At 47.4% G+C, this 24314-nt stretch overlaps 1 protein-coding gene across 1 annotated transcript in view; it reads right to left on the reverse strand.

Annotated features, from left to right (window-relative positions):
* The window catches only part of LOC116860696 (mitochondrial fission regulator 1-like), an 80505-nt gene extending 56917 nt beyond the window's left edge, over positions 1–23588 (reverse strand). The window contains 2 exon segments of the mRNA XM_032846868.1: positions 18583–18684; positions 23541–23588. Of these exon segments, the coding sequence (XP_032702759.1) occupies positions 18583–18684; positions 23541–23588 (150 nt within the window).
* Positions 23589–24314: the final 726 nt, after the last annotated feature.

Genomic DNA, 24314 nt, shown 5'->3' on the forward strand with positions numbered 1-24314 from the left:
GTCAAAGTTATCAGGATTCAGCCTTTTGACAAGCATTGCCTTCCTGCCAAGAATAGAAGCTTCATGAGAACCGAACTGGCTCTGTGGTTGCTATAGGGCACCTCTGAATGGCCAGGATCCAAAACTGAACATCCTCATGGACTTGGCCCCTTGGTCTTGTGTGTCAAAGCCAGAGAAGGGCTCTTCTAGGACCCAGAGTGGGCAGCCCACCCACAGATCAGTTAGCAATCAGCACAGGCTCAGATACATGGAACCATCTCTACACAGGGGGAGGCATTGGTGGCTTAACCTGACTAGCCCTGAGCGCCAAGTTTTTGCCCTGCCAAGCTGTTCAAAGACTTTCCTCCATGGCACAGAAAAGAACCATCAGCCCCAGGTACACTAGGACAGAGATTCCTCTATCTTAGCTGATAGGTAGGTCTTGTACCTACAGTGGCTCCAGGCTGATACCCGTCCCCAACCCACCACCCACCCAGAAGCTTCCAGGGACAACTGGCTGCCCTTAGATTTTGGGAAGCATCCGAGGAGTCAAGACTGAACATGCTGCAGCTCTGACCCAAGTTCACAGCTGGGTGACCCAGATGTCAGACTGTTCTTCCTCACCCTTCTCCCAGAGACCTGTGGGAAGCACCAGCCACCACCAGGGGGCAGTAGAGACATTGGCTGGAGGGCCAATACTGGAGGAGGCAGAGCTGTCTCTAGTGGAAGATCACGATGGGACTCCCCCTGAGCTCAGTGTGGTCACTGTGGCTGGCCCCCCGTCCCCAGCCCCATCTCACCTACATTCAGGCTCTCACCACACTCTGAGACACTGTTTGAGGCCATTTTAGCCCGCACCAGTTTCATTCTCTCGGCTCTCATCGCATTTCCCCTAAACTGTAGCCTCTGTTGAAATACAGTTTTCCTTATGCCACCCAGGAATCTGAGGTGACAACCTCTCTAAACACTTCCAGTCACTTCCAGGGACTTCAGAAACTGTCGTGGGCTCACCCAGGCACCTAGAGTTCTCACCCACGAAGACCCTCTTTCACTAAAACCTAGTATGTTCATTCACTGCAAGCACTTTGCCTATAAGATAGCACCAGCGCTCCCTGTATTCAAGCATTAAGTCAAGAGCTTAGATGTATTTACACAGAAGTATTTTATTTCTACTGAAAATGTTTTACATTGCAGATACACAGTTTCCCTTACAGTGAGGAAGTGCCATAAGCTTTAAAAGGCGAACACAAGGATTTCCTCACATGTCTTCAAGCAGACAGACAGCCTTAGAGACATCTGAAATGTCACTTCATCAAATGCAACATACCTCCAGAGTCCATCTCAGGAAGATTCTAGAACAGACCCTTGTCCTTTTCCCTGAGCTGCTCTGGTATTTTATAAAGAGCTCTTCAGAGTGCACATGACAACCACCCAGGACCTTCAGGCCCTGCTGCTATTTTGGCCCCACCTAGACCAGGTCATTGGACTCACTGAAGAAGGATTTCCCAATGCACAGGAAGGTCCCTCTCCAACTAGTTCTAATCTACAACATCAGTGTGAAAATCCCAGTCCCCTGGAGCAAGGGGAGGTGGGGAAGGACCAACAAGGTCCCTGCTCTCAGGTTCACCTCATGACAGGATCACAATGTTTCTAGGGAGCAAATCTCTACCCAGGCTACATGTAGAAATCACCCAGAGACTTTTCAATAATACAAATCCCTGGACCTCCATCCAATATTCTTATGTTTGAAGCACTGGGACAGACCTTGGACAAGAGGAGTCTACTGTAGCATCAGGGCTAGGAAGTTATTCTGCCAAGTGAATTCACTTGTGTACATGATCCATGAGCTCATGGAGCTTAGACAGCAGTGAGACAGGGGCTTGATCAAGGAGTCACACTGGGATTTACTAAATGTTGGTTGAGGTCAAGGACAGACTAAGGGGGCAACACCTACAAGTGGCACCATCTGGAAGGCCTTCCTGTGCAAGGTGACTGGCACCTCTGTCAGGGGAGGGAGCCAGCTGGATTAACAGAACCGGAGGGTGACATGCAACTAACAGAAGGAGGAGAGCAGGAAGGTGCTTGGCATACTCACAACGGTGTAGGACATCAGTAAGGCTGGACATATAATGCATAAAGTAATGCACAAAGACCAGCATGATCAGTCAAGTGGATGTGGGAGAAACCACTGTTCTGAAGAGTTAAACAAGAAGGTGTGGTCCACATAGCAGCAACCACATAAGCAGGGTCCCCATCAGAATGCCATGGCAGGGGGAGGAGAAAGATGGCAGAGGAGAAGGGACCTAAATATTGGGTCACAGGAGTTCAGCTAGATAGTTATCAAACCATTCTGCACACCTACAAACTGAACAAGAGATTGAAGACAGGAGCAGCAATTCTTGGAACAGAAAAGCAACCACTTTCGGGAAGGTAGGACGTGCAGGAAGTGAATCCAAGGCTACGGGAAGATAGGCCGTGGGGGGAGGGGCCAGCTCCCTGCAAGCAGTGGAGCAGCAGAGCACAAAATCAGAACTTTTAAAAGTCTGCTCCACCGAGGGACGTCACTCCAGAGGCTAAGTTGGGGGGGGGGGGTGGAACCCTCGCAGGGACAGTGTGGTCTCAGGACCTGCGGGGTCACAGAAAGATGGGAGGTGCCTGAGTGCAGCAGAGCTCCCAGGAATCAGAGCAGGGAAGCTGGCTACAGAGACGGAGCTGAGGAGGGGGGTTTCGGCTTGGGGTAACCTTAAACCGTGATCCAAGGCAAGTCAGGCCACTGCTCTTCGAGCAGGGACCCTACAAGTGGCAGATCTGGGAGACTCACCTTCCTCCTAGGAGGAGTGGCAGGAGCGCGTGGCAGGGATCTGCTGGGTTTGGAGACTCCAGGCGGGGCCATGTGCCAGAGACAGAAACACTTAGTCACAGGCTGGGTGAGCTCAGAGCATGGCCGGAGACCAGAGAGACGGGAGGGATTGAGAGCTTTTCTCGGAGGGTGCACTGAGGAGTGGGCGCCCTGAGCTCTTGGCTCCTCTGGGCCGGAGATTGGGAAGCCACCATCTTCATTCCCATAATCCAGAGCTCTACAGAAAGCGTTCAGGGAACAAAAGCTCTAAGAGCAAACCCAAGTGGATTACTTAGCCCAGCCCCTGGCAAGGGCGGTGCAATTCCCACCCAGGCAAACACATTTGAGAAAAATGGCATCAGGCCCCTCACCCAGAAGATCAGCAAGAACATCCAGCCAAGACCAAGTTGACTGATCAAAGTACTGCAGAACTCCAGAGACAGGGGAATGTAGCACATAGAATTCATGGCTTTTTCCCCATGATTCTTTAGCCTTTCAAAGTTAAATTTTTTAAATTTTTTTCTTATTTTTTCTCATTTTTCCTCTTTCCTTTTTCAACCAACATCTTATCAATTACTTTTTAAAAATCTTTTAATTTTCATCTTTACAGTCATATTCCATCCCTTCATTGTAGTTACCCTTATTTTTGTGTATGTGTACATATATGTTTTTTTCTTTCTTTCTTTAAAATTTTGGGAGGCAGTTTCTTCTAACAGGATAACCTATTGTTATTTGGGTGTACTTCTAACAAAATACACCCAAAATCTAGTGTGTGACTTTGTTCTGCTCACCAGCCTGATCATATTCTTTCTTTTTTTTTTTCCCCTTTCTTTTCCTCCTGGTTTCAGGTCTCTTCTGGTTTGCTTACTGTATATTTTTCTGGTCTCATTGTTACCCTTTTAACATTATGTTCTCTCATTCATCTATTCTTCTCTGGACAGAATGACAAAATGGAAACTTGTGTCCAAAAAAAAAGAAAAGAAAAAAGAAAAAGAGGCAGTATGGACTGCCAGGGACCCAATCAACATGGACATTAGTAAGAGGTTGGAACTAGAGTTCAGAATGACAATTATCAAGATACTAACTGGGGGGTGCCTGGGTGGCTCAGTCGTTAAGTGTCTGCCTTTGGCTTAGGTCACGATCCCAGGGTCCTGGGTTCAGGTCCTGCATCAGGCTCCCTGCTCAGCAGGAAGCCTGCTTTTCCCTCTTCTGCTCTCCCTGCTTGTGCTCCCTCTCTCACTGTAACTCTGTCCAATAAATAAAATCTTAGTAAAAGATACTAGAGAATCCCTTTCTGGAGAAATAAAAGAACTAAAATCTAACCAAGTCTAAATCAAAAAGGCTATTAGTAAGGTGAAATCAAATATGGAGGCTCTTACTGCTAGGATAAGTGAGGCAGAAGAGAGAATTAGTGATATAGAAGACCAAATGATGGAGAATAAAGAGGCTGAGAAAAAGAAACAACTACTGGATCACGAGGGGAGAAGGAGAGATAAATGATACCATAAGATGAACTATTAGAATAATTGGGATCCCAGAAGAAGAAAGAGAGAGGGACAGAAGGTACAGAGCAGCAAATGATGGAGGAGAACTTCCTTAATTTGGGGAAGGAAACAGGCTTCAAAATCCAGGAAGCACAGATAACCCCCCTCAAAAATCAATAAAAATAGGTCAACACCCCATCATCTAATGATAAAACTCAGAAGTCTCAAAGACAAAGAGAAAATCATGAAAGCAGATCAGGACAAGAGGCCCCCATTCTCAGGTGCAGCTTATGATAGTGTATGCTATTACTCTAAGGGAGTAGATCTCTACCCAGGCTGAATACTGAAATCACCCAGAGACATCAAAAATATAAAACCCCAGGGGCACCTGGATGGCTCAGTTGTTAAGTCTCTGCCTTCAGCTCAGGTCATGGTCCCAGGGTCCTGGGATCGAGCCCTGCATCGGGCTCCCTGATCAGTGGGGAGCCTGCTTCTCCCTCTCTCTCTGCCCCTGCTTGTGTTCTCTCTCTCTCTCTCTCTCTCTCTCTCTCTCTGTCAAATAAATATGTTGGAGGCCATGGCACAGTTGGAGTTGTGGATCAAACTAGGCCCTGACTTGTGTCTCCTTTAAAGTCCGGACACCTTGACAAGGGGTTAAGGACGGGAAAGTTGAGTAACACTGAGAAAGGGTCTGTGCTATGTGTCATGTGCTCGCCTATGTGACTTCCCACACGCTCTCCCTACAGAAGGGAACAATGTAGTCAGGTTCATGAATTCTTAGTTGGTCCTTGTTGTTCCTGTACCTCCCATAACCCACTCCCTGGTTGATTGTCTTGCTAATGGCATTAGCTGACACTACCTGACATCACGAGATTTGCTTGTAGTTAATGTAAACTTGTTATAGGAACTTGCAGTCATCTGACTAGATACTGATGTATTACTCCTTCTATTGTGGTCTGCCTTATAAATGCTTGTAAGATGTGGAATAAAATCGGCACTGTTGGACATCATCCTCAGTGTCCCTCCTGCCCCCATCTCTTTGTCTCTTAATTTCTTTTCACCATCCTCTTACCCTCACGTTTCCTGGTCTATTTGTCACACCGGCTGCGACATAAATAAATAAATCTTAAAAAAAAAAAAAAAAACCTGGACCTCTGTCCAAATGTTCTGAGAGCTCAAACACTGGGACTGACCTTTGAGAGAAGCTTAGTGTAGCATCAGGGCTAGGAAAGTGTTCTGCCAACTGAATTCACTTGCACACATGATCCATGAGCTGGATGAGTTCACTGGAGCTTGGAGAGGGGTCTTGACCAAGGACTTACACTAGGCTTTACCATGTGTTGGCTGAGGGCAAAGACAGACCAAGGGGACAGCACCTATAAGGGGCACAGTCTGGAAGGGCTTCACGCACAAAGTGACTAACACTTTAGTAAGGGGTAGGAGCCAGCTGGATGAGTAGCACTGAAGGGAAATGTGCAACAATCACAGAAGGATCAGCCTCCTAAGAAAATCATGCTCCATTACTCAGGATGGTGAAGAGAAATGTGGCTGGAGCATGAATTGGGCAGGGTGGGGAGAGCATCAGCCTGATCTGATCTACTAAGTAGACATGGAAGAAACCTCTGTTCTGACCAAATAGGTTTGGTCTGCACATCTAGGACAATGTAAATAGATTCCCCATCAGAATGCTACAGTGGTTTTCCATGGGAGTGACCTTTCATGCTCGGACTTTTTGTTCTAGTGTGAAAAGAACATCCCATTCATTCCGTGTATTTGTAATCCAGAATTAAGATTTCTGCTTAAGCTGAAACTGTGTGTGAGGAATAAAGGGAATTCAGGAATTGTTCCCTAGGAGGAGATGCTGTGGGCCCCAGAAATGTGATCCACATGGAACATCCTATGGTCTCCAATAGGACCCTTGCACCCCCAGCCCTCCATGGTACTTCCACACCCATTTCCTATCTCTTCCTCAGATGTAACTCAAGTCCCCAGTCCTTAAGTTAACCACATGATTCCTGGATTGCCCTATCAAGGGGGTGAGACAGAAGTGTTCTTCCTTTGCAGTGCAAGATGCCAGGACTCAGGAGAATGTAAAGAAGAGCCCAGATCAGGGCAAGTGGGAGTGCTGAGACTCATCGCAGACCCTCTCACTGGAATGGAGGTCTTGATGCCCAGGACAAGACACTGGTTCTGGAGAGAATCGTCCTCCTGTGAGCTGATTGGCCACTCTGTGTGGGACAAGTCTAAATCATACCCAAGCCCTTCAGTAGTGGCAAGACATCCATTTGCATCAGAAACAGCCAGACACAGAAGACCATAAACTCATTTCTACACTTGGGACCTTCTTACTCCCAAACTTCCAGCAAAACAGAGAACTGCCACCTCTGAGTCCTAGATGCAGCCTAGTTGCTGCCAAGAGATGGATTAAAAAGCAGACTCAAGAATGAAAAAGGAGGCCAGTCCAGGAGGCAGCTTCTTGAGCCTCAATGGAAAGTAGACGGTCTTTCATTTCATTACACGAGCATTTTCCCAGCTGAGAAATACATGCCATACAGTTTTCTATTTTACAGATAGGGAAGTATTGGATCCTTGAGACAGGCCTTCTAGATAGTATTGGCAGAGCAGAGTGGTGGCGTCCTTGATCCAGCTGCTCTTCTGAGCTGGGAATAGACTTAGCACTCAGGCTCCAGTGCAGGGGGCTGCTACATGATGCTCCTGAAAGCCTTCCTGGGCTGTTCTGGCAACATTCCTGATGTTAAGGGGCCTTTGTGTCTGCTCTGATCTGTGAGCTCCCTCATTCTATTTTGCATCTCCAATATTGAATTTAGGTCCTGATTATGGTTCTCATATGTTCTGTGCTCAGACTCTCCCTAAATGCTTCACCACAGCAGTCTGTTGATAGTCTGTTTATCAGATGCTTTCAAGTCCTTCTCGGATTTCCTCCTCTGTCATTTCCCATTGCCTGCTTGTAGTGGGTTATGTGCCTGCTCATTTAGATACAATCACCATCTATCCTTTTGCTTGTTGGGACTTGGACACTGTAGTTTTTTTAAGTAACACTGGCTTTCTTCTGTGGTGAAGTTAAGGACTGTGAATGAGACCCATTTCACAATTAATTCAAAATATTCTATTTTGCTTTGCTTCCAATGGTCTAAGGTAGGATTTCTAGGAAAGTGAATGAGGAGCGTAGGGGGTGGGGAGAACCTGATGGAAAATCCACAGGAGCAAATGCAGTAAGATATGGATCCTGAACAGAAGGTGGAATTTAAAGCATTTCTGGGCCCCAGAGTTTACTCTCCAGGAGCCACACTGGGGACAGGAATGAGCTGGTCCTGCTGGGCCATATGGTGGACCAGGACGAGGAGAGTGCTTCCTCAGCCATCCCCAGTGCCCCTATCTACAGCAAGGCTAATTGCCCCAAGACAGAGGCCTAGTCCACACTGAACACAGGTGACACCATCATCAGCCAGCTCACCCACATTCCTTCTTTCAATGAGGCAGGATCCCAGCTCCGTGAAAGTCAACATGGAGGATAATAAGGATCTGGCAAAGAAACCTCCAGAAGCAGATTATTCTAGAAGTCATTAAAGATGGTGTGCCATCCACAACTAGTATACCACAGGACAAGGAACATAACATGTCAGGAAAGGGAGCTAGACCTGGATTTAGTGCTGGACCAAGAAGTAAGACACTGGTGTGCAGCTCCTTTCAGAACACAAGTAGACAAGGAGTCCATGGAGGGGATAAAGAGTGTCTTCATCCAATAGGGAGTTCCCTGGGTCCACAGGCTGGGAAAGGGTTTGAGAAGTTAAGAAGAGGGTCCCTCAGAACAATGTACTTCTTAAAATATAACCCATGAGAAATTGTACTAGTCAGGCAAGCATGCTTAAATACAGCCTTAAGAAAAACATACTAGTGGGACGCCTGGGTGGCTCAGTGGGTTAAGCCGCTGCCTTCGGCTCAGGTCATGATCTCAGGATCCTGGGATCGAGTCCCGCATTGGGCTCTCTGCTCAGTGGGGAGCCTGCTTCCCTTCCTCTCTCTCTCTCTCTCTCTCTCTCTCTCTGCCTGCCTCTGTCTACTGTGATCTCTCTCTGTCAAATAAATAAAATAAAATCTTTTAAAAAAATAAATAAAATAAAAGAAAGAAAGAAAAAGAAAGAAAGAAAGAAAGAAAGAAAAACATACTAGCAACAGGCCTCTGGGGGAGAGGATGATAGACGTCATGGAAGCCCAGCAGCTGGGAATCCCCGGCCGGCTCAGGGCAGAACGCTGCCTGCTTCATTTTTCTGTTATCTGCCCTTCCCCAGAGATCACTGCAGTTAATCAGATAATCCCTTTGAATGTACTTCCTCAACTATAAGTTATGCACTATGTGACATGGCATAGTCTTGCCTTTCTTCTTACCTATGTATAACACTTATGGTTAATGTATATTCCCCCTTTCTTCTTTTCTACAAGACTTATGGTTAGTGTACAAACTACTTTGGCTTCTTTGTTAATTGTTATCTATTTTCCAATAAATAGGAGACTGAGGAATTGTTCCTGGAGACAGTCTTCTCAACGCTCGACCCCTGCTCCCCTTTCTCTTGCTGCTGACTTGTTTGTGCTTCAATCTTCTCCCATGCGCCATCAGGAAGCAGCAAGTGGTGCCTGAACAGGGACCTGAATCAAAACTGGAGAAGTGGCGCCTGGGTGGCTCAGCCATTGCCTTCGGCTCAGATCATGATCTCAGGGTCCTGGGATCGAGCCCCATATCGGGCTCTCTGCTCAGCAGGGAGTCTGCTTCCTCCTCTCTCTCTGCCTGTCTCTCTGCCTGCTTGTGATCTCTATCAAATAAATAAATAAAATCTTTAAAAACAAAACAAAACAAAAAAAACTGGAGAAGAAGCCCTGATGCGAGTTTTTGCACAGCCATGTCTTACTCCTGCTGTTGAGTCGTGGGTACTTTTCTCAGGGTATGGGAAATCTAAAGAGCACAGACCAATATTGCCCTTACATATGTTTATTGAGACATCTCCTAAAGTCAGGAGGAGCAAAAGTCAGCGAGAGCCAACTTTTGGAGCTTTTAAAGGTAATCAAAGAGCACTGCTCCTGGTTCCCTACATTAGGGAGTTTGGACTTACAAACATGGGAAAAAGTAGATCATGAGTTGAAACTTTTACATGGTAAAGGAAAACCAATTCCAATTACTATATGGTCCACTTGGACCCTTATTCACTCCATTCTGGAGCCCTTACCAACCCTTGATTCAGACAGTGATAATGAATGTTCAGGAGGAACTAAGAAGGAAGAAACTGAGTATGCCATTCCAGAGGGAAGAGAGATTACTAAGGTTATTGTAAAGGAAGTTATAGAAGAGGAATTCCCTCCTCTACCTCCTCCAATAACAGAGCAAAAGGAGGGAGCAATTGTTACTGTGCCACGGCCATCCACTCCACCATCTTGTGAGAGAGTGCCATGTAATGAAAAGAGGGAAAAATGCCATTCAAAAAGGCCTCATTAGGGCAGGATGAGCAGGAGATCTAGATCTCTTATATTTTAATTTCCCAGTTACTATTAGGGAATATATAGCTCCAGGACGTGATCCAAACAATCCCAATGGTGTTTATGAAGCCATACATGGCCATTTCCCTTTAAATTACTGAAAGAGTCAAAACAGGCAGTGTGGAGGCCCAGGAAAATTAAGGCCATCCCACCTCAGGTTTAGCCTTAGCATAAGTATAGCCATCTTAGCTCCGGCAGCCATCTCAGACCCCTGTGCCCAAGGGCTGAACTTTCCCCTACTTTACTTTAGTTCTAAGGACCCCCACCCTGCTTTAGTAACAGGAAGCCCCACCCTGCTTTAGTAACAGGAACCCATAAATACCCCTGCCTTAACTAAGCTCGGGGTCCAAGTCCCTACTCCATTGTGTCGGGTATACTTGGGCCCAAGCTTAAGCTTGTTAAATAAATCCTCGTGTGATTGCATTGGTGTTGGCCTCTTGGTGGTCTCTCGGACGCAAAAACTCAGGTACAACAACACCATTCTTCAGCTCTTGGCATATGAAAATGCCAATTCTGATTGCAAAAAACTGATAGCACCTTTAAGCACAAAGGAACATTAACAGATTCTATTAAGTTATGTCAAGGAGTGGGAACAGGGACTTACAAAGCTGAAGTTAGCCCAAGCAATGGTTGCTTTAACTGTAGACAAGTTTAAAGGCCAGTGCTTTAATCGTGGACAGACAGGGTATACCAAAGCACACTGCTTTTGTGCTACCTAAAATTACCTCTAAAAACCCACTAATGGAGGTTCCTATTTACTTTTCTTTCTTTTTTAAGATTTTATTTATTTATTTGATAGAGAGAGATCACAAGTAGGCAGAGAGGCAGGCAGAGAGAGAGGGAGAAGCAGACTCCCAGCTGAGCAGAGAGTCTGATGCGGGGCTCGATGCAAGGACACTGGGATCATGACCTGAGCCAAAGGCAGAGGCCTTAACCCACTGAGCCACCCAGGCGCCCCCCTATTTACTTTTCTGATGGCTCCATCAAAGGAAAAGCTTGTTATTATGGTCCTACCTCAAAAATTATATCTACAGAAGGCCGCTCAGCACAAAAATCAGAATTAATGGCAGTTATTACATTGTTTCAAGATGTTCCTTCTGCATTTAATTAGTTATCTGATTCTTTATATACAGTGTATGTCTTACAGCATATTGAAACTGCTACTATTTCTACATCTGATGTCTCCCTTCACTCACTATTTCACAATTTATAATCCCTTATTCATCAACGTTCTGCCCCTTTTTATGCCACGTACATCCAAAGTCATAGTGGCCTTCCTGGCCCATTAACCGAAGAAATGAAATAGCCAACTCTCTCATTTTCTCAGGTTTTCAGGAAGCATCCGATTTTCACTCTTACACACACACACAAACCAAAAAGGACTTAGACATAAATTCCCTATCACTAAAGAACAAGCAAATTCTATCCTTCACTCCTGCCCTTGTGCTGCCATCAATCTGCCTACACAGCCAGCGGGCATCAACCCACGAAGCAAAAGAGCCAATGAAATATGCCAGGGGGATGTCGCTCTATCCCTTTATCTGGGAAACAGTCTTTTGTTCATGTTACTATAGATACGCATTCTCACTTCATATGGGCCCAGTCCCAATAGGAGAAACTGCTGCACATGTTATCAGACATCTCCACTCTGCCTTTGCAGTCATGGGAATACCCAAAGCTATAAAAACCGAGAAGGCACCCGCTTATGTTTCCAATAAGCTACAATCCTTCCTTAAGTCATGGAATATTAAACATTCTACTGGCATCCCATATAATCCTCAAGGACAAGGAACTGTAGAGTGGGCTAATCAAATAATACAATCACAATGTAACAAACAAAAAGGGGAATACAAGGTCCTCCTCAAGAAATATTAGCACAACTTTTATTTACTCTTAATTTTTTGAAGCGTGATGATGAAAACACTGCAGTAGTAGAAAGACTGTCACGGTCCCTCAGAACAATGGACTGAACCAAACAAGCTTGAACATGTACCAGCAACAGGCCTCTGGGGGAGAGCATGATAGACGGCCTTGAATCCAAGCAGCTGGGAACGCCCAGCCCACTCAGGGTGGAACACCGCCTGCTTCTTTTTTCTGTTATCTCCCCTTCCCCAGAGATCACTGCAGTTAATTAGATGATTCCTTTAAATGTGTTGTTATATCCGGAGTCTACTGCCCCTCAAATGGACAGAGGACACTCACAATAATGCAAGTCACACATCGAAGTTTATTTCCAGCTAGCTGGGGTCCAAGTATGAAACCCAAGTTGAAACCCGGTGCAGCGGGTTTCAACAAGGACCCCGAGCACTCAAAGCCAAGGGTTTATATAGTATTTTCAAAACATCCAACTCACAGTAATTTTCCATTGTTTCAGAGACCATACATACTTTTGGCTTGCGCCACCCTGGTGGTTACTAAGATAAGCTCTCTTTAACATCTGGTCCCCGTGGCACAACTGCCTAGCCGCCCTGGCGGTTTAAGCTGATTAGCTGCTTCCGGGGTGTTGCAGGTGGGGGTCCCTGGAACTAAAGTAAAGTAGGGGAAAGTTCAGCCTTTGGGCCTGAGATGGCTGTACTTATGCTAACCCACTCTTAACAGTGTGTACTCAACTGTACGTTAAGTAAACTTAACAAACCCTGTACTGCTTGATCAGGCATATCTTGCTTATCTATAATCTCCTTCCACTCCTGTTGGACACAACCTGGAACCTCGCCAATATGACTGGGGTCAGGTGGAATCCTGTGAGAAAATTCCAAGAGATGGAGGGCAGGAGTATTCCTGGGCTGATGCCCGCAATAAACATGGGAGGATCCCTGGAGGGTTTTCATGTCCTCCTTTAGATAGAGCTCTTAAGTGTGGAGAATCCTTAACTTGCTCTTGTCATTTAAAGCTAAGAGACATTGTCATTCAAAGCTAAGAGATAATTGTTGTTGTTCCCTTGTCTCACTTGATCGTCTGCATGTAAATCACAGCTCACACGTAGCCCACACCCTGCACATAAATCTATATCCTGTTTGTAATCAGATCTTGTGGAAGGTATAAAAGAAGTGATCGTAAGAAAGAAAGACCTCTACTGATCCTCAGTCGGTAGTCCCCCCATCATTTCAGCTCCGATCACCAGGATCCCCACCTCACGAAGGTGACAGCTGCAGACACATCTGCTGGGTTTAAGTACTGTCACCCCATCTGGGAGCCCCTCCCCCTGGGGCATCTCTGGAGGAAGATACTGGTGCTCAATAAGCCTCCTTAAACCAGGACTAGGTGCTCATCTAGGAAGCCTTTCAAAGACTCCCCTTCAGGTCATAGGAGACAGATACTGCAGGTGCACCAGAGCCAGGGGTCCCTTTTCTTAGTACCAGGGATGTCTATATGCAGCCTGTTGGGTGGATTCCCCACCTACCTCCAGGCCCCAAGAGATAACTTGATGCCATCAGAAATCATGAAGTGTGAAGGAGTCAGGAGTGAACATGATGCTGGCCTGACCAAGGTAGGACCAAGATGACCACTCAGAGTCCCCTCGTCCCCATGCTTCCCTCTGAGACCTGCAGGAGGAGACAGCTGCCAGGAGGGGGCAGCACAGACACCAAAGGGCTGAAGAGTCTCTAGTGGGGAAGGCATGGCTCCAATTAAGGGGGTGGGCAGGGTGGTCCCTGAGCACAAAGGTGGTCCTTGTGTCTGAGCTCCCCCACCACAGCCCACCTCACCTACCGGCAGCCTCTTAGACGCTTGAGTTTACACGACCAGCACATTCCTCCATTTCTCTCTGCTTCAATTTCTTTTCCCATTAGAGTCTCACAATATCATTTAACCCACGCCATCCATCCCCATCTCCATCCAGATGGAGAGACTCCATCTCTCCAAATGCATAATGGCTTCTCCACCCAGAGCGCACATTAGAACCACCAAGGACCTTCAGAACTGCTGCTACTTGGGCCCTGCCTAGACCCAAGCCTCTGCCTTCCACTCAGGTCATGATCTCAGGGTCCTGGGATCGAGTCCCACGTCGGGCTCTCTGCTCAGCAGGGAGCCTGCTTCCTCCTCTCTCTCTCTGCCTGCCTCTCTCTCTGCCTGCCTCTCTGCCTGTCAAATAAATAAATAAATAAAATCTTCAAAAAAAAATTTAATTTAAAAAAAAAAAAAAGTCCCAGAAACCAGCCCCAGGTAACAAAGTCCAAATACAAGGGTGGGTCAGGCCAGGTGGAGGTATTCAATCAGTGGGGCGTGCATACTGTCTCCCTAGTTACCAAGGAGTATGGGCCCCGCCCTTTGGGCACCTTTTGGGCGCCAATTCTGACCAAGGTGATAGGCTGGTTCAAATGTCTACTAGGGTAAATTGTAATTCAACTGGTCACCTAGCATGACTATGCAGCTCTCTCTGTGCGTTACAATTTCATTGGCCACCTGTGTGTGGCCAGGCCCAACCACATGGCCTTTGCTCTATAAAAGTTAGTCTGTGAAACAGAGAGAGGTCATCGTCCTCTCTGTAAGGGGTGGCCCCGACCAGTCTGTTTGGCGGTTGGTCTGATTCTTGATGCTTGGCGGGAAATAAAGCTTTGCTTGACCTTCGCTTTATATCAGTCTCGCTCCTTTGACCATGGACCCATTATTGGGGGATCCAACACTGGGGACCCAACAGGGGGAAAGGATGATATATGACCATGAAGCTGAGCAGCTGGGGATGCCCGGCTCATTTAGGGCAGAACAAAATACCGTCTGCTTCCCTTTTCCACTGTCTCTCCTTTCTCTTCCCAGAAGCGCCCGTTGTTAGTTAGATGAGTCCTTTGAATGTGCTTGCTTAACTATAAACTTTACCCTCCTTGTTTGTCCACAATGTTTGACCTTCATTGGTTCCTCTGTTGGCTACTGTTTCTATCTAATAAAAGTGAGACTGTGGAGTTGCTCAGTGCAGCAGTCTTTTTGACTGTTGTCCCCTGCTCCCATTCTCTTGTCACTGACTTGTTTGTGCCTCATTCTTCTCCCATTTGCCGACTGGAAGCAGCAATTCAACACGAACATCCCAGCTCCCTGGAGCAAGCGGAAGTAGGAGAAGGCCAAGGAGGCCTCCGTTCTCAGGGGGAGCTTATGAAAATGCATGCTGTTCCCATGGCAGATCTCTACGCAGGCTGCGTGCTGAAGTCACACAGAGGCTTCAAAAATGTAAATCCCTGGACCTCCATTCACGTGTGCTGAGGTCTCCAACACCGGGACTGACCTTTGAAAAGAGGAGTCCACTGAAGCTTCAGGACTGGGAAGCTGCCTGCTGCTGAATTCACTTGCACACACAACCCATGAACTCATAGAGCTGAGACAGCAGTGGGAGAGGGGGCCTTGACCAAGGACCAACACTGGGATTTGCTAGATGTTAGCTGAGGTCCAGGACAGACTAAGGCGAGAGCACCTACCGCAGGGTCACTCTCTGGCAGGCCTTTATGCACAAGGCAACGGACACCTCAAGCAGGAGTAGGAGCCAGCCAGATGAAGAGCATTTGAAGGCCACATGCACCCAACATGGCAGGAGCAGAGCTCCGGAGACCAATCATGCTTGATGGACACAGCACATTGCACAAGATCAGTGTCTCTGCAACCCAGACAACAGAGGAAATTCAGCCTGATCAGTGAAGTAGACACAGAGAAAGTCGCTGTCCTGAATAGCCAAACAAGGAGACTTGATCTGCACACAAGGGGCAGTGAGAGTCAGATCCTCATCAGAATACTGCGGCTGTTGACCCTGGGAGGCACCTTCCCTGCCTGGACTTTTGACATCTACTGTGGAAAGAACATCTAATTCATGTCCCACATGTATGATATAGGATTTCAAGATTCCTGCTCAAGTTGAAGCTGTGAGTGAAGGTTAAAGGGAATTCAGGAAATGTTCCCTAGGAGGAGACACTGTCCATTTGATGAAGTTCTAGAATCTAGGTGAGGTTCGGTGGGGTAAGGTCTGGAGCCGATGACCAAGAAAGAATTCTTGAGACATTTTTGGTGCAAAATGGTGGTTTATTAAAGCACAGGGACAGGACCGGTGGGCAGGGAGAGCTGCTGCCCCGGGTTGTGAGGGATGGCAGGTTATGTACCCTGAGGTTGGGGGAAGGTGAGGGAAAGGGAGGTTTCAATGGAGATTTCATATGCTAAAGAGGGCCTACAAGGTGCCGGGATACCGGAGGTCTTATGGCTTGATCAATGTTGTCTTTTCCCTTTTGGCAAGTCATTAACATCAAGATAGTTGAGAAATTCCTAATGAATTTCACATTTGTCCCACCCAGGAGTGGTGGGGGTGAGGGGAGATTGCGAGGTGTCAGCCTTTTGCTTTGTCCTCAGCCAGACTTCTGCTCCCTCAACACATTCACCCACTTTGTGATCTACATGAACATCCTCAAGTCCCCAGTGAGACCCCAACACCTGAGCCCTCCATACTTCCTGTATGGAGGAAGTATACTTCCTGTCCCTTCCCCAGATACCCAACCCCAGAGGCAATGAGTCACCCTTGCTGGCTAGGCTGAGACCTGAACTTTAAGGCATTTGGAATGTGGATGCCTACAGCACCTGACACAAGAGGTCATGGCTCCTTCTTGTTCCCAAACCCAACAGAATAAAAATAAGCTGTGTAATTGAATGACAGCACATCTAGTTATTTTTAGTGCCTGAGACCCTGGCAGAGACCAAGGGACAGGGAGAAAACTCAGCTTCCTGGTGCCTTAGGACCCTTTATTCTCCCCTCTCTCCTCATTAATCATCTTGCACAGAGACCCCACACCAAACATGGTGGCCTTCACATCCAAGAAGAAGGAGTTGGAATCCTGCCTTCAGCCTTACCTGCCTGCAGGATCAGATGGCTCTTCTGTCCTGTTTCTGGACCTAATTCCTTCCATTTCCTGTGCAGCTGCTGCTTCTCACTTCAGTAGGCAATTCTTGCATTACAGTACAAGTCCATAGCACAGTTTCATGATTTTTAATATTTTAGGCCTCTTTCTCCTTTAACAAGTTGACCAAAGTTATCCTACTCAAGGGGATATATATTCTAAGTTCGTCTTTGACAATTTGTCAGGTACAACCATTTATGCACATACCTTTTCTCTCTTTCCTAAAAATACCTAAAACAAAACAAATGGGATGAGAGTATCTACAAGAATTTCCTTCCCTGTGGAGAACAGAAGCTTGGTGAGGACTCAGTTGCCTGATGGGTCGTATGGGGCATTGATCTGCTCACCCCTGGGGCAGGAAGGAACATCTGCACATGGGGAAAGGTTTTGGCTGAGAACCTCTGACCTGTATGTTAAATCCTAGGCTGGGGGTCATACTGGGATCTGCTGCCCTGGGCAACATACCACACATCAGTCATCAACAGCCTTGGGTACAGGCACATGTGCCATGAGCTAGAGCACCATCACCCTAATCAGAGGCCCTCCCTCCAGAGACAAGCTCCTGTGACCAGTTACCCACTGAAGGAGCATTGGTCTCAACACCAAGGACAAGACGCACAGCATTGCCATTGAGGATGCTACTGCCAGTGTCCATGGAAAAAGCCCCTCATGCCAGAACTAATTCCAGAGTGAAGAACCACCATCTAATCTCACTGTTCTATACACACCGGTGTTTCTGCACTTCCCACTTGCCTGGAAACCCTCACCAAGGAAAGGATTCTGAAATCAGGTGTGTCCATCTGTGACAATGCCCCATCCTTTCATTCTACAGTGGGGGGCATGGAGCCCAAGGATGAACTGCAGTCTCTGCCCACCTTGTGATCAGGCACACCTTCTCTTGGGGACCAAGTGAAACCCTCATTTAGGGGCACCGGTGATTAAAGACATGTACCCGCAAATCCTAAGTCCTTGAGTTAACTACAGCATCAGTGGATTGGGTTGACTCAATCAGGTGGGGCAGTTAGAAGTTCTCTGGTGGTTTTGAAAACCACAGAGGAGATATCACTGGGCTTACACATCTCGACCAATCATGGGTGAGGTTTCTATGCCCATTAGAGACAATTCTGGCCAAAGGAAGAGGCTAGAAACAAACTAAGAACACTTGTAGATTATGTGCTTGGTTCCTCACATATACAGACACGGAATTTCGACTTGGTTTGTGAATTGTTTCATTGAAAGGTGTTTGAACCCCTGACTCTGGGAACTTCGATCTTCCCTCTAGACCAGAGCATGCCCACTCCCCTCCCAGGATTCCACTCAGAGCCCAGCTCATGTGCAGGAGGATACCAGAAGAGAATGAAGGCCCAAAATCTGGAATGAGCCAAATGGGACAGTGGCCTTGTTGGGTCTGACTCAGTCCACAGATAGCCCTGGAATCTTCCCACCAGAACACTTCCAGGATCTCCAGAAACAGCTGTCAGCTGAGGGGCAAGGGAGCTGAGTCATAGCTATGTCCCAGGACCTTGGGGCTCAGTCCCACATAAGCAGCCTCCCTGTGGCCAGTGAGAAGCAGCCTGGACACTCCCCCTCCCACACCATGGCTGGGGCTGAGCAGCTGGCACTGGGAGACTTGGGTGTGAAGAGTTGGCAAATGGATCCAGAGCCTCACTAAGGCAAAAGGCAAATAGAAGCTCTCTGGCCCATATTCAAGGTCCATCATCAGAAATCCCACTACATCCCAGGGTTGTGTCACAACCAGAAGGCTGTCAGCACACAACCAAAGGGGCACTAAAACAAGGTCATGAAAGATCTGAAGCCTGTCACCTATGCAGGCTGTGTTTCCATCTTTGGAACCAGCTGCTTTGCCACGTACCTGAAGCCTGTGGGGTGGGTCACATTCATGGACCGCCAGCTCTAGTAGATGCAGGTGCTGCTCTGAGACCACTCTGACACAGACACTGCTCAGGAGTGTCAACTTCAACCATGACCAGGGCCATCAGAAGTGCAGGGGGCCAAGTAAGTGACGTGTGATGAGAACCTCCAGGCACCCAGAGCCTGAGTCTTCCTTAGTCACCTTCCAGCCCATCTCCTGAACAGTCACCCAGAAGAAGCTACCAGCTCTCCTCAGAAGCAAGATGCAAATTCTCCTCACTCTGAACCTGATCTGGAGGCTCTGAGATTCTTGGGAATATGGATCCTGACTCCAGTGGGGAGATAAGGAATTAGTACAACCCCCTGTACCCATGACCCCTTCCCTGCCCAAGGCCAAGGTCATGATTAAACTTTGGAATGACAAAGCAACATTCATCCCTTTCTCTCTGTAGCCAGGATTAGAAAAGAGACACAAAGCAGCCAAGGATCTGGGAGCAGGTAAGCTTCCTAGGACCTTGAGACCAACCGCCTTTCTCCCTCTGCTTTCCTGTTCATTCTTGGTGCCCAGAGGCTCATTGACCTTCAAGGAACTACTTGAAAATCGGAGAGGACAGCCCTTCAATCCTGCCTTCAGCATTTTCCAGAAGGCCAGCATCGTCCTTTCACTTAGAAGTTCTGGGCCTCATCCTCCTACGATATTAATACTGACTACCGAAGCAGCTGGAGCTCAGTATTTGTGTCGGATATACATGTATTTCAAGGTCACGTGGTCTTAACGTGCTTCTCTACATTCCTTGAAGAACTGTAAATGAACTTTCTTCCCAATATATATCCCAGCTTCTCTAGGCTTTCTCTTGAAAACCATCATTACACTCAAAAACAATTCACGTTCCTATTACGAATAAGATTAGTCAAGAACATTAGGATTCAGTCCTTTGACAAATACTGCCTTCCTGCTCTGAACAGGATCTTTGTGAGAAAGGAGAGGATTTCATGGTCACCAGAGGGCGCTGGTGAGCTGCCACGGATCTAAGACTGAACCTTCCAGGGAATCCAGACCCCGGTCTCCGGCTGTCAGAGCCCAGGCAGAAGGACCCTACTAGTACTATGGGGGCAGTGCACCCCCAGATCCGTCAGACAGATGTGGCTGCAGGCACATCTGTTGGGTCTGAGTGCTGTCACCCCTTCTAGGAGACCCTCCCCGGGGCATCTCAGTGGAGATAGACACTGGTGCCTGAAATAAGCCTCCTTACACCTGGATTCTATGTGCTCACCTTGGAGGCCTTTCAAAGACTCTGCCCTTCAGGGCATAGAGCCAAGGGAGGGGTTTGAGGCAGTGGGGAGGTGGAGTGGAGCAGCTGCCCCAGGCCCATCAGATCAAGTTCCCCAGTCTTGACTCATGGAGTGGGGAGGTTAGGGTTCTTGCACTGACTGCAGGCTGGATACCCCCATCTATCTACCCATCTCCCCTAGGCTTCCGAAACAACTCGCTGCCCTGAGATTTCTGATTGCACCCACGGAGTCAAGACTCAACATGTTGCTCAATCCAGGGAGGACCTGGATGACGCAAAAGTCAAACCACCTGGTCCCCATCATTTCCTGAGTCCTGTGGGAGGTGCCAGCCACCACCAAGGAGCAGCCAAGACATCACAGGGCCGGAGGGCTGATAGTGGTGGGGGGGGGGGTGGCGGCGGCAGGGCTGCCACGGATGGGAGGATCAGGGTGGGCCTCACCCTGAGCCAGATGTTGACACTATATGTGTATGTCTGATCCCCTGTCCCCAGCCTCGGGCAGACTTATCACACCCAACAGCTTAAAATGACCTCAAGCATTACCGCGGTTTTTCCCCTCTCTGCTCCCTTCTACTTTCCCGACAGTCTAAGAATTAAACTTCCCTTCTGTCATTCAGGAACCTGTAATGACTGTCTCTATAAATAGGTTTTTTTGTTTTTGTTTTTGTTTTTTTTAGATTTTATTGTTGGAGAGAGTGAGTGAGCGCACAAGCAGGCGGTGGGGGAGCAGCAAGCTCCCCAGTGAGCAAGGGACTCAACGTAGGACTCGATCCCAGGACCCTGGGATCACGACCTGAGCCAAAGGCAGACACTTAACCAACTGAGCCATTCAAGCATCCCTGTAAATACTTTTGACTAACTTCCATGGCACATCAGGAACTCTGTCCTGGACTCATTCGGCTCACCCAAGCACCCATTAGTTCGACATTTAAACACCTTCCAGGAAGACCTAGTAGGTTCATCCACTTACAGTACTTTTTCCTATAAGGTACTTAACACCGTGTCCCTTGTATTCAGATATGCAGCCAAGAATTTCAAGATATTTACACACTGTTTGTGTTAAAACATGTGAATGGGGGCAGGGGAAGAGGGAGAAAAAGAATCTTAAGCAGACCCCCTTGCTGAGCAGGGAGCCCACCTCGGGCCTCAATCCCAGGAGCCTGAGATCTTGACCTAAGCCAAAAACCAAGAATTGATGCTTAACTGACTGAGCCACCCAGGTGCCCCTACACAGGAAGCATTTTTAACTGAGGCACTTTCACTGAAAAACAGTGTTTTACACTCAAAGAAACAATTTTGTCTTACAGCAATGGATTTCCCCAAGCTTTAAAGCTGAGTACAGCATTTCCTCATAGACCCTCAAGAAGACGAATAGCTCTAAAAATACGTGACAAACCCGTGATGGGATCTGCAGCCCCCTCCAGAGGCAATGTCAGGAAGAGCTTCGAGGTCAGGCTGGAGTCCTCTGCCTCAAGCTGCAAGGTCCTCATTAAGCTAATTTCTCAAGGGCTAAAAAGCAAGAAAAACCAGGAAAAACCTGGCCATTTGGACCCTCTTGAAGCGCAGCTTCTCCACCCTGATGGTGTTAGAATGACCTAAGACCCTCAGAACTGGGGACACTCTGGACCCCCCCCCCGCCCTGCCGATCGTCCCTAGAGAATCACTGAAGGGTGTCCCCTCAGCACTGTGAAACCTTGGAGTTCTAATCCACAGCCTGGGAGTGACTCCATTACTCGAGTCCCCACCTTGCTGGAGCACAGTGAGGTAGGGAAGGCCAAGGAGGCCCCTGCTATCAGGTGCAGCTCATGGCCAAATGCAAGATATTCCTCTAGGAGGACAGCTGTACCCAGGCTGCTTGTTGGCATCAACGGAGGAACTTTCCACAAAGTTGCAGACCTTGGCCCAGAATAATTAACTCCGAATCACTGGCATTGACCTCTGATAAAGGCCTCCCACTGATTCCACTGTAGCATCAGTCCTGGGAAGCTGCTCTACAGCCTACTTTGCTTCTAGGCACAATCCACAATTTCACGGAGCTTAGAGACCAGTGGGAGGGCTAGACTTGGCCAAGAAGTTAACATGAAGTCCATGAAGTAGGAGGCCATTTTCAGGACTGAAGTGATGAGGGAGCAGGAGGCTAACTGAAGACAAAGCAAAAGCTGGCACCTTGCACCCCCTCTCCATCAGCTCCCCCTCAGTAATATGTATAGCATTCCTCAGGCACCCCTGACTGCCATAAACGATAAACAAATAGTTAACTTGCAGAGATCACAATCCTGCAAGACAGGAGTCTCCCTTGGTTTACAAATGTCCTAGAGATCTACCAACAAAGAAGTTACCTTATCAATAGCACAATTTCCAGAGGCAAATAACTCAGTTCCTCAAGCCCTAATGTCTCCCTCCCCACCATAAACAAAACTGAAGGAGGCTGAGGTAGAAGGAAATGTAAATATGGTTAAATCTCTTCTAAACCTAAATCTCACTAACAAAGACAAAAAAAAAAAAATCTCCCAACTATCTTGATGTTAATGGCTGGCCTAAAGACAACATTGATCAAGCCACAAGGGCAAGGCCTCAGGTAGGCCTCGGGTATCCTGGCACCTATAAGCCCTCTTTAGCATATGAAAGTTTTGTTGAAACCTCCCTTCCCCTCACCTTCCCCCAACCTGCCATCTCTCACAACCTGGGGCAGCAGCTCTTCCTGCCCACAGGTCCTGTCCGCGTGCTTTAATAAACCACCATTTTGCACCAAAGATGTCTCAAGAATTCGTTCTTGGTCATCGGCTCCAGACCTCAGCCCACCGAACCTCACCTAGGTTCTAGAACCTCATCAGAAGGACAGGCAGCACCTCTGGGGAGTGTCCCCACCCTCTCAGACCTCTGTGCACAGGTGATAACAGACCTGAGTGGAAGCAGGAACCACCCTGATGAATGGCCCTGGAGAGGCTACTGCCCCTTGGAACAATGTATTACTTAAAATATAACCCATGGGAAATTTTACTAGTTACCAAGCACATCTAGATATAGCCTTAAGAAAAACACATACTGGCAACAGTCTTTTCGACTGTTGTCCCCTCCTCCCTTTCTCTTGTAGCTGACTTGTTTGTGCCTCATTCTTCTCCCGTTCACCGACTGGAAGCAGCAAGTGGTGCCTGAACAGAGACCAGAAACGAAATAGGAAAAGAAGCCCCAACGTGAGTTTTTGCACAGCCGTGCCATTTTCCCGCTGGTGAGTTGTGGGTACTTATCGCAGGGTATGGGTAATCTAGAGAGCACGAACGATTATCGCCCTTAGGATTGCCTACTGAGACGGCTCCTAAAGGCGGGAGGAGCAAAAGTCAGCGAGGGCCAACTTATGGAGCTTTTAAAGGTGATTAAAGAACCTTGCTCCTGGTTCCCTATATTAGGGACTTTAGATTTACAAACATGGGAAAAAGTAGGTCATGAGTTAAAACTTTCATATACTAAAGAAAAGCCAATTCCAGTTACTATATGGCCTACTTGGACCCTCATTTGCTCTGTTTTGGAGCCTTTACAAACCCCTGATTCGGAGAGCAGTAATGAATGTTCAGGAGAAACTAAAAAAGAGGAACCTGAACGTGCCATCCAGGAGGAGAAAGAAATGACTAAGGCCGTCGTAAAGGAATATATAAAGGAGGAATCTCACCTCCTCCTCCAATAGCAGAGCAAAAGGTGCCGCCATCAGCTTCATCATTCTGTAAGAAAGCACCATTTAATGAAAAAGATGAAAAATACACGCTATCAGCCATTCAAAAAGGCCTCCTTGAAGCACAGCGAGCAGGAGACCTAGATGCGTTACATTTTAATTTCCCGGTTATTATTAGAGAACATGGCCCTCCGGGACATGATCCTAACAACCCTAATGGTATCTATGAGGCCAAGCATGAGCCATTTCCCTTCAAATTACTGAAGGAACTAAAACAAACAGAGCAAAACTATGGAGTTAATTCTCCATTTACAACGGGAATCATTCAAGACCTCGCAGAAGACAATTGACTTATTCCGATTGATTGGTCATTGTTAACAAAAACAGTTCTATCTCCAAGTTGAGTTCTTACAATCTAAAACATGGAGGCACGATCGTGCAGAAACAGCAGCGGCCCATAACAGAGTTCGTAATGTTTCTATTTCCATGGAGCAGCTCATGGGTATTGGGCCATGGGTCCGGATACAAGACCAGGTACTAATGAATGATCAAGCTATTGAACAGCTCCAGTGTTGTTGTTTGAGATCCTGATAGTGCTAGATTAGATATCCCCATTCCCAAAGATTATCTTTTAATGCCTACCAAGCTTCCCGCTGAAATTCCAACTAATATTTATGGCCCTTTACCAAAGGCGACCACTGGGTTACTTTTGGGGAGATCTAGCCTTACTTCAAAGGGAGTACTAGTTCACACTGGCATTATTGATTCAGATTA

The sequence above is a fragment of the Lontra canadensis genome, unplaced genomic scaffold, assembly GCF_010015895.1.
Source record: "Lontra canadensis isolate GAN:19392208 unplaced genomic scaffold, GSC_riverotter_1.0 scaffold181, whole genome shotgun sequence".
Classification (NCBI taxonomy): Eukaryota; Metazoa; Chordata; class Mammalia; order Carnivora; family Mustelidae; genus Lontra; species Lontra canadensis.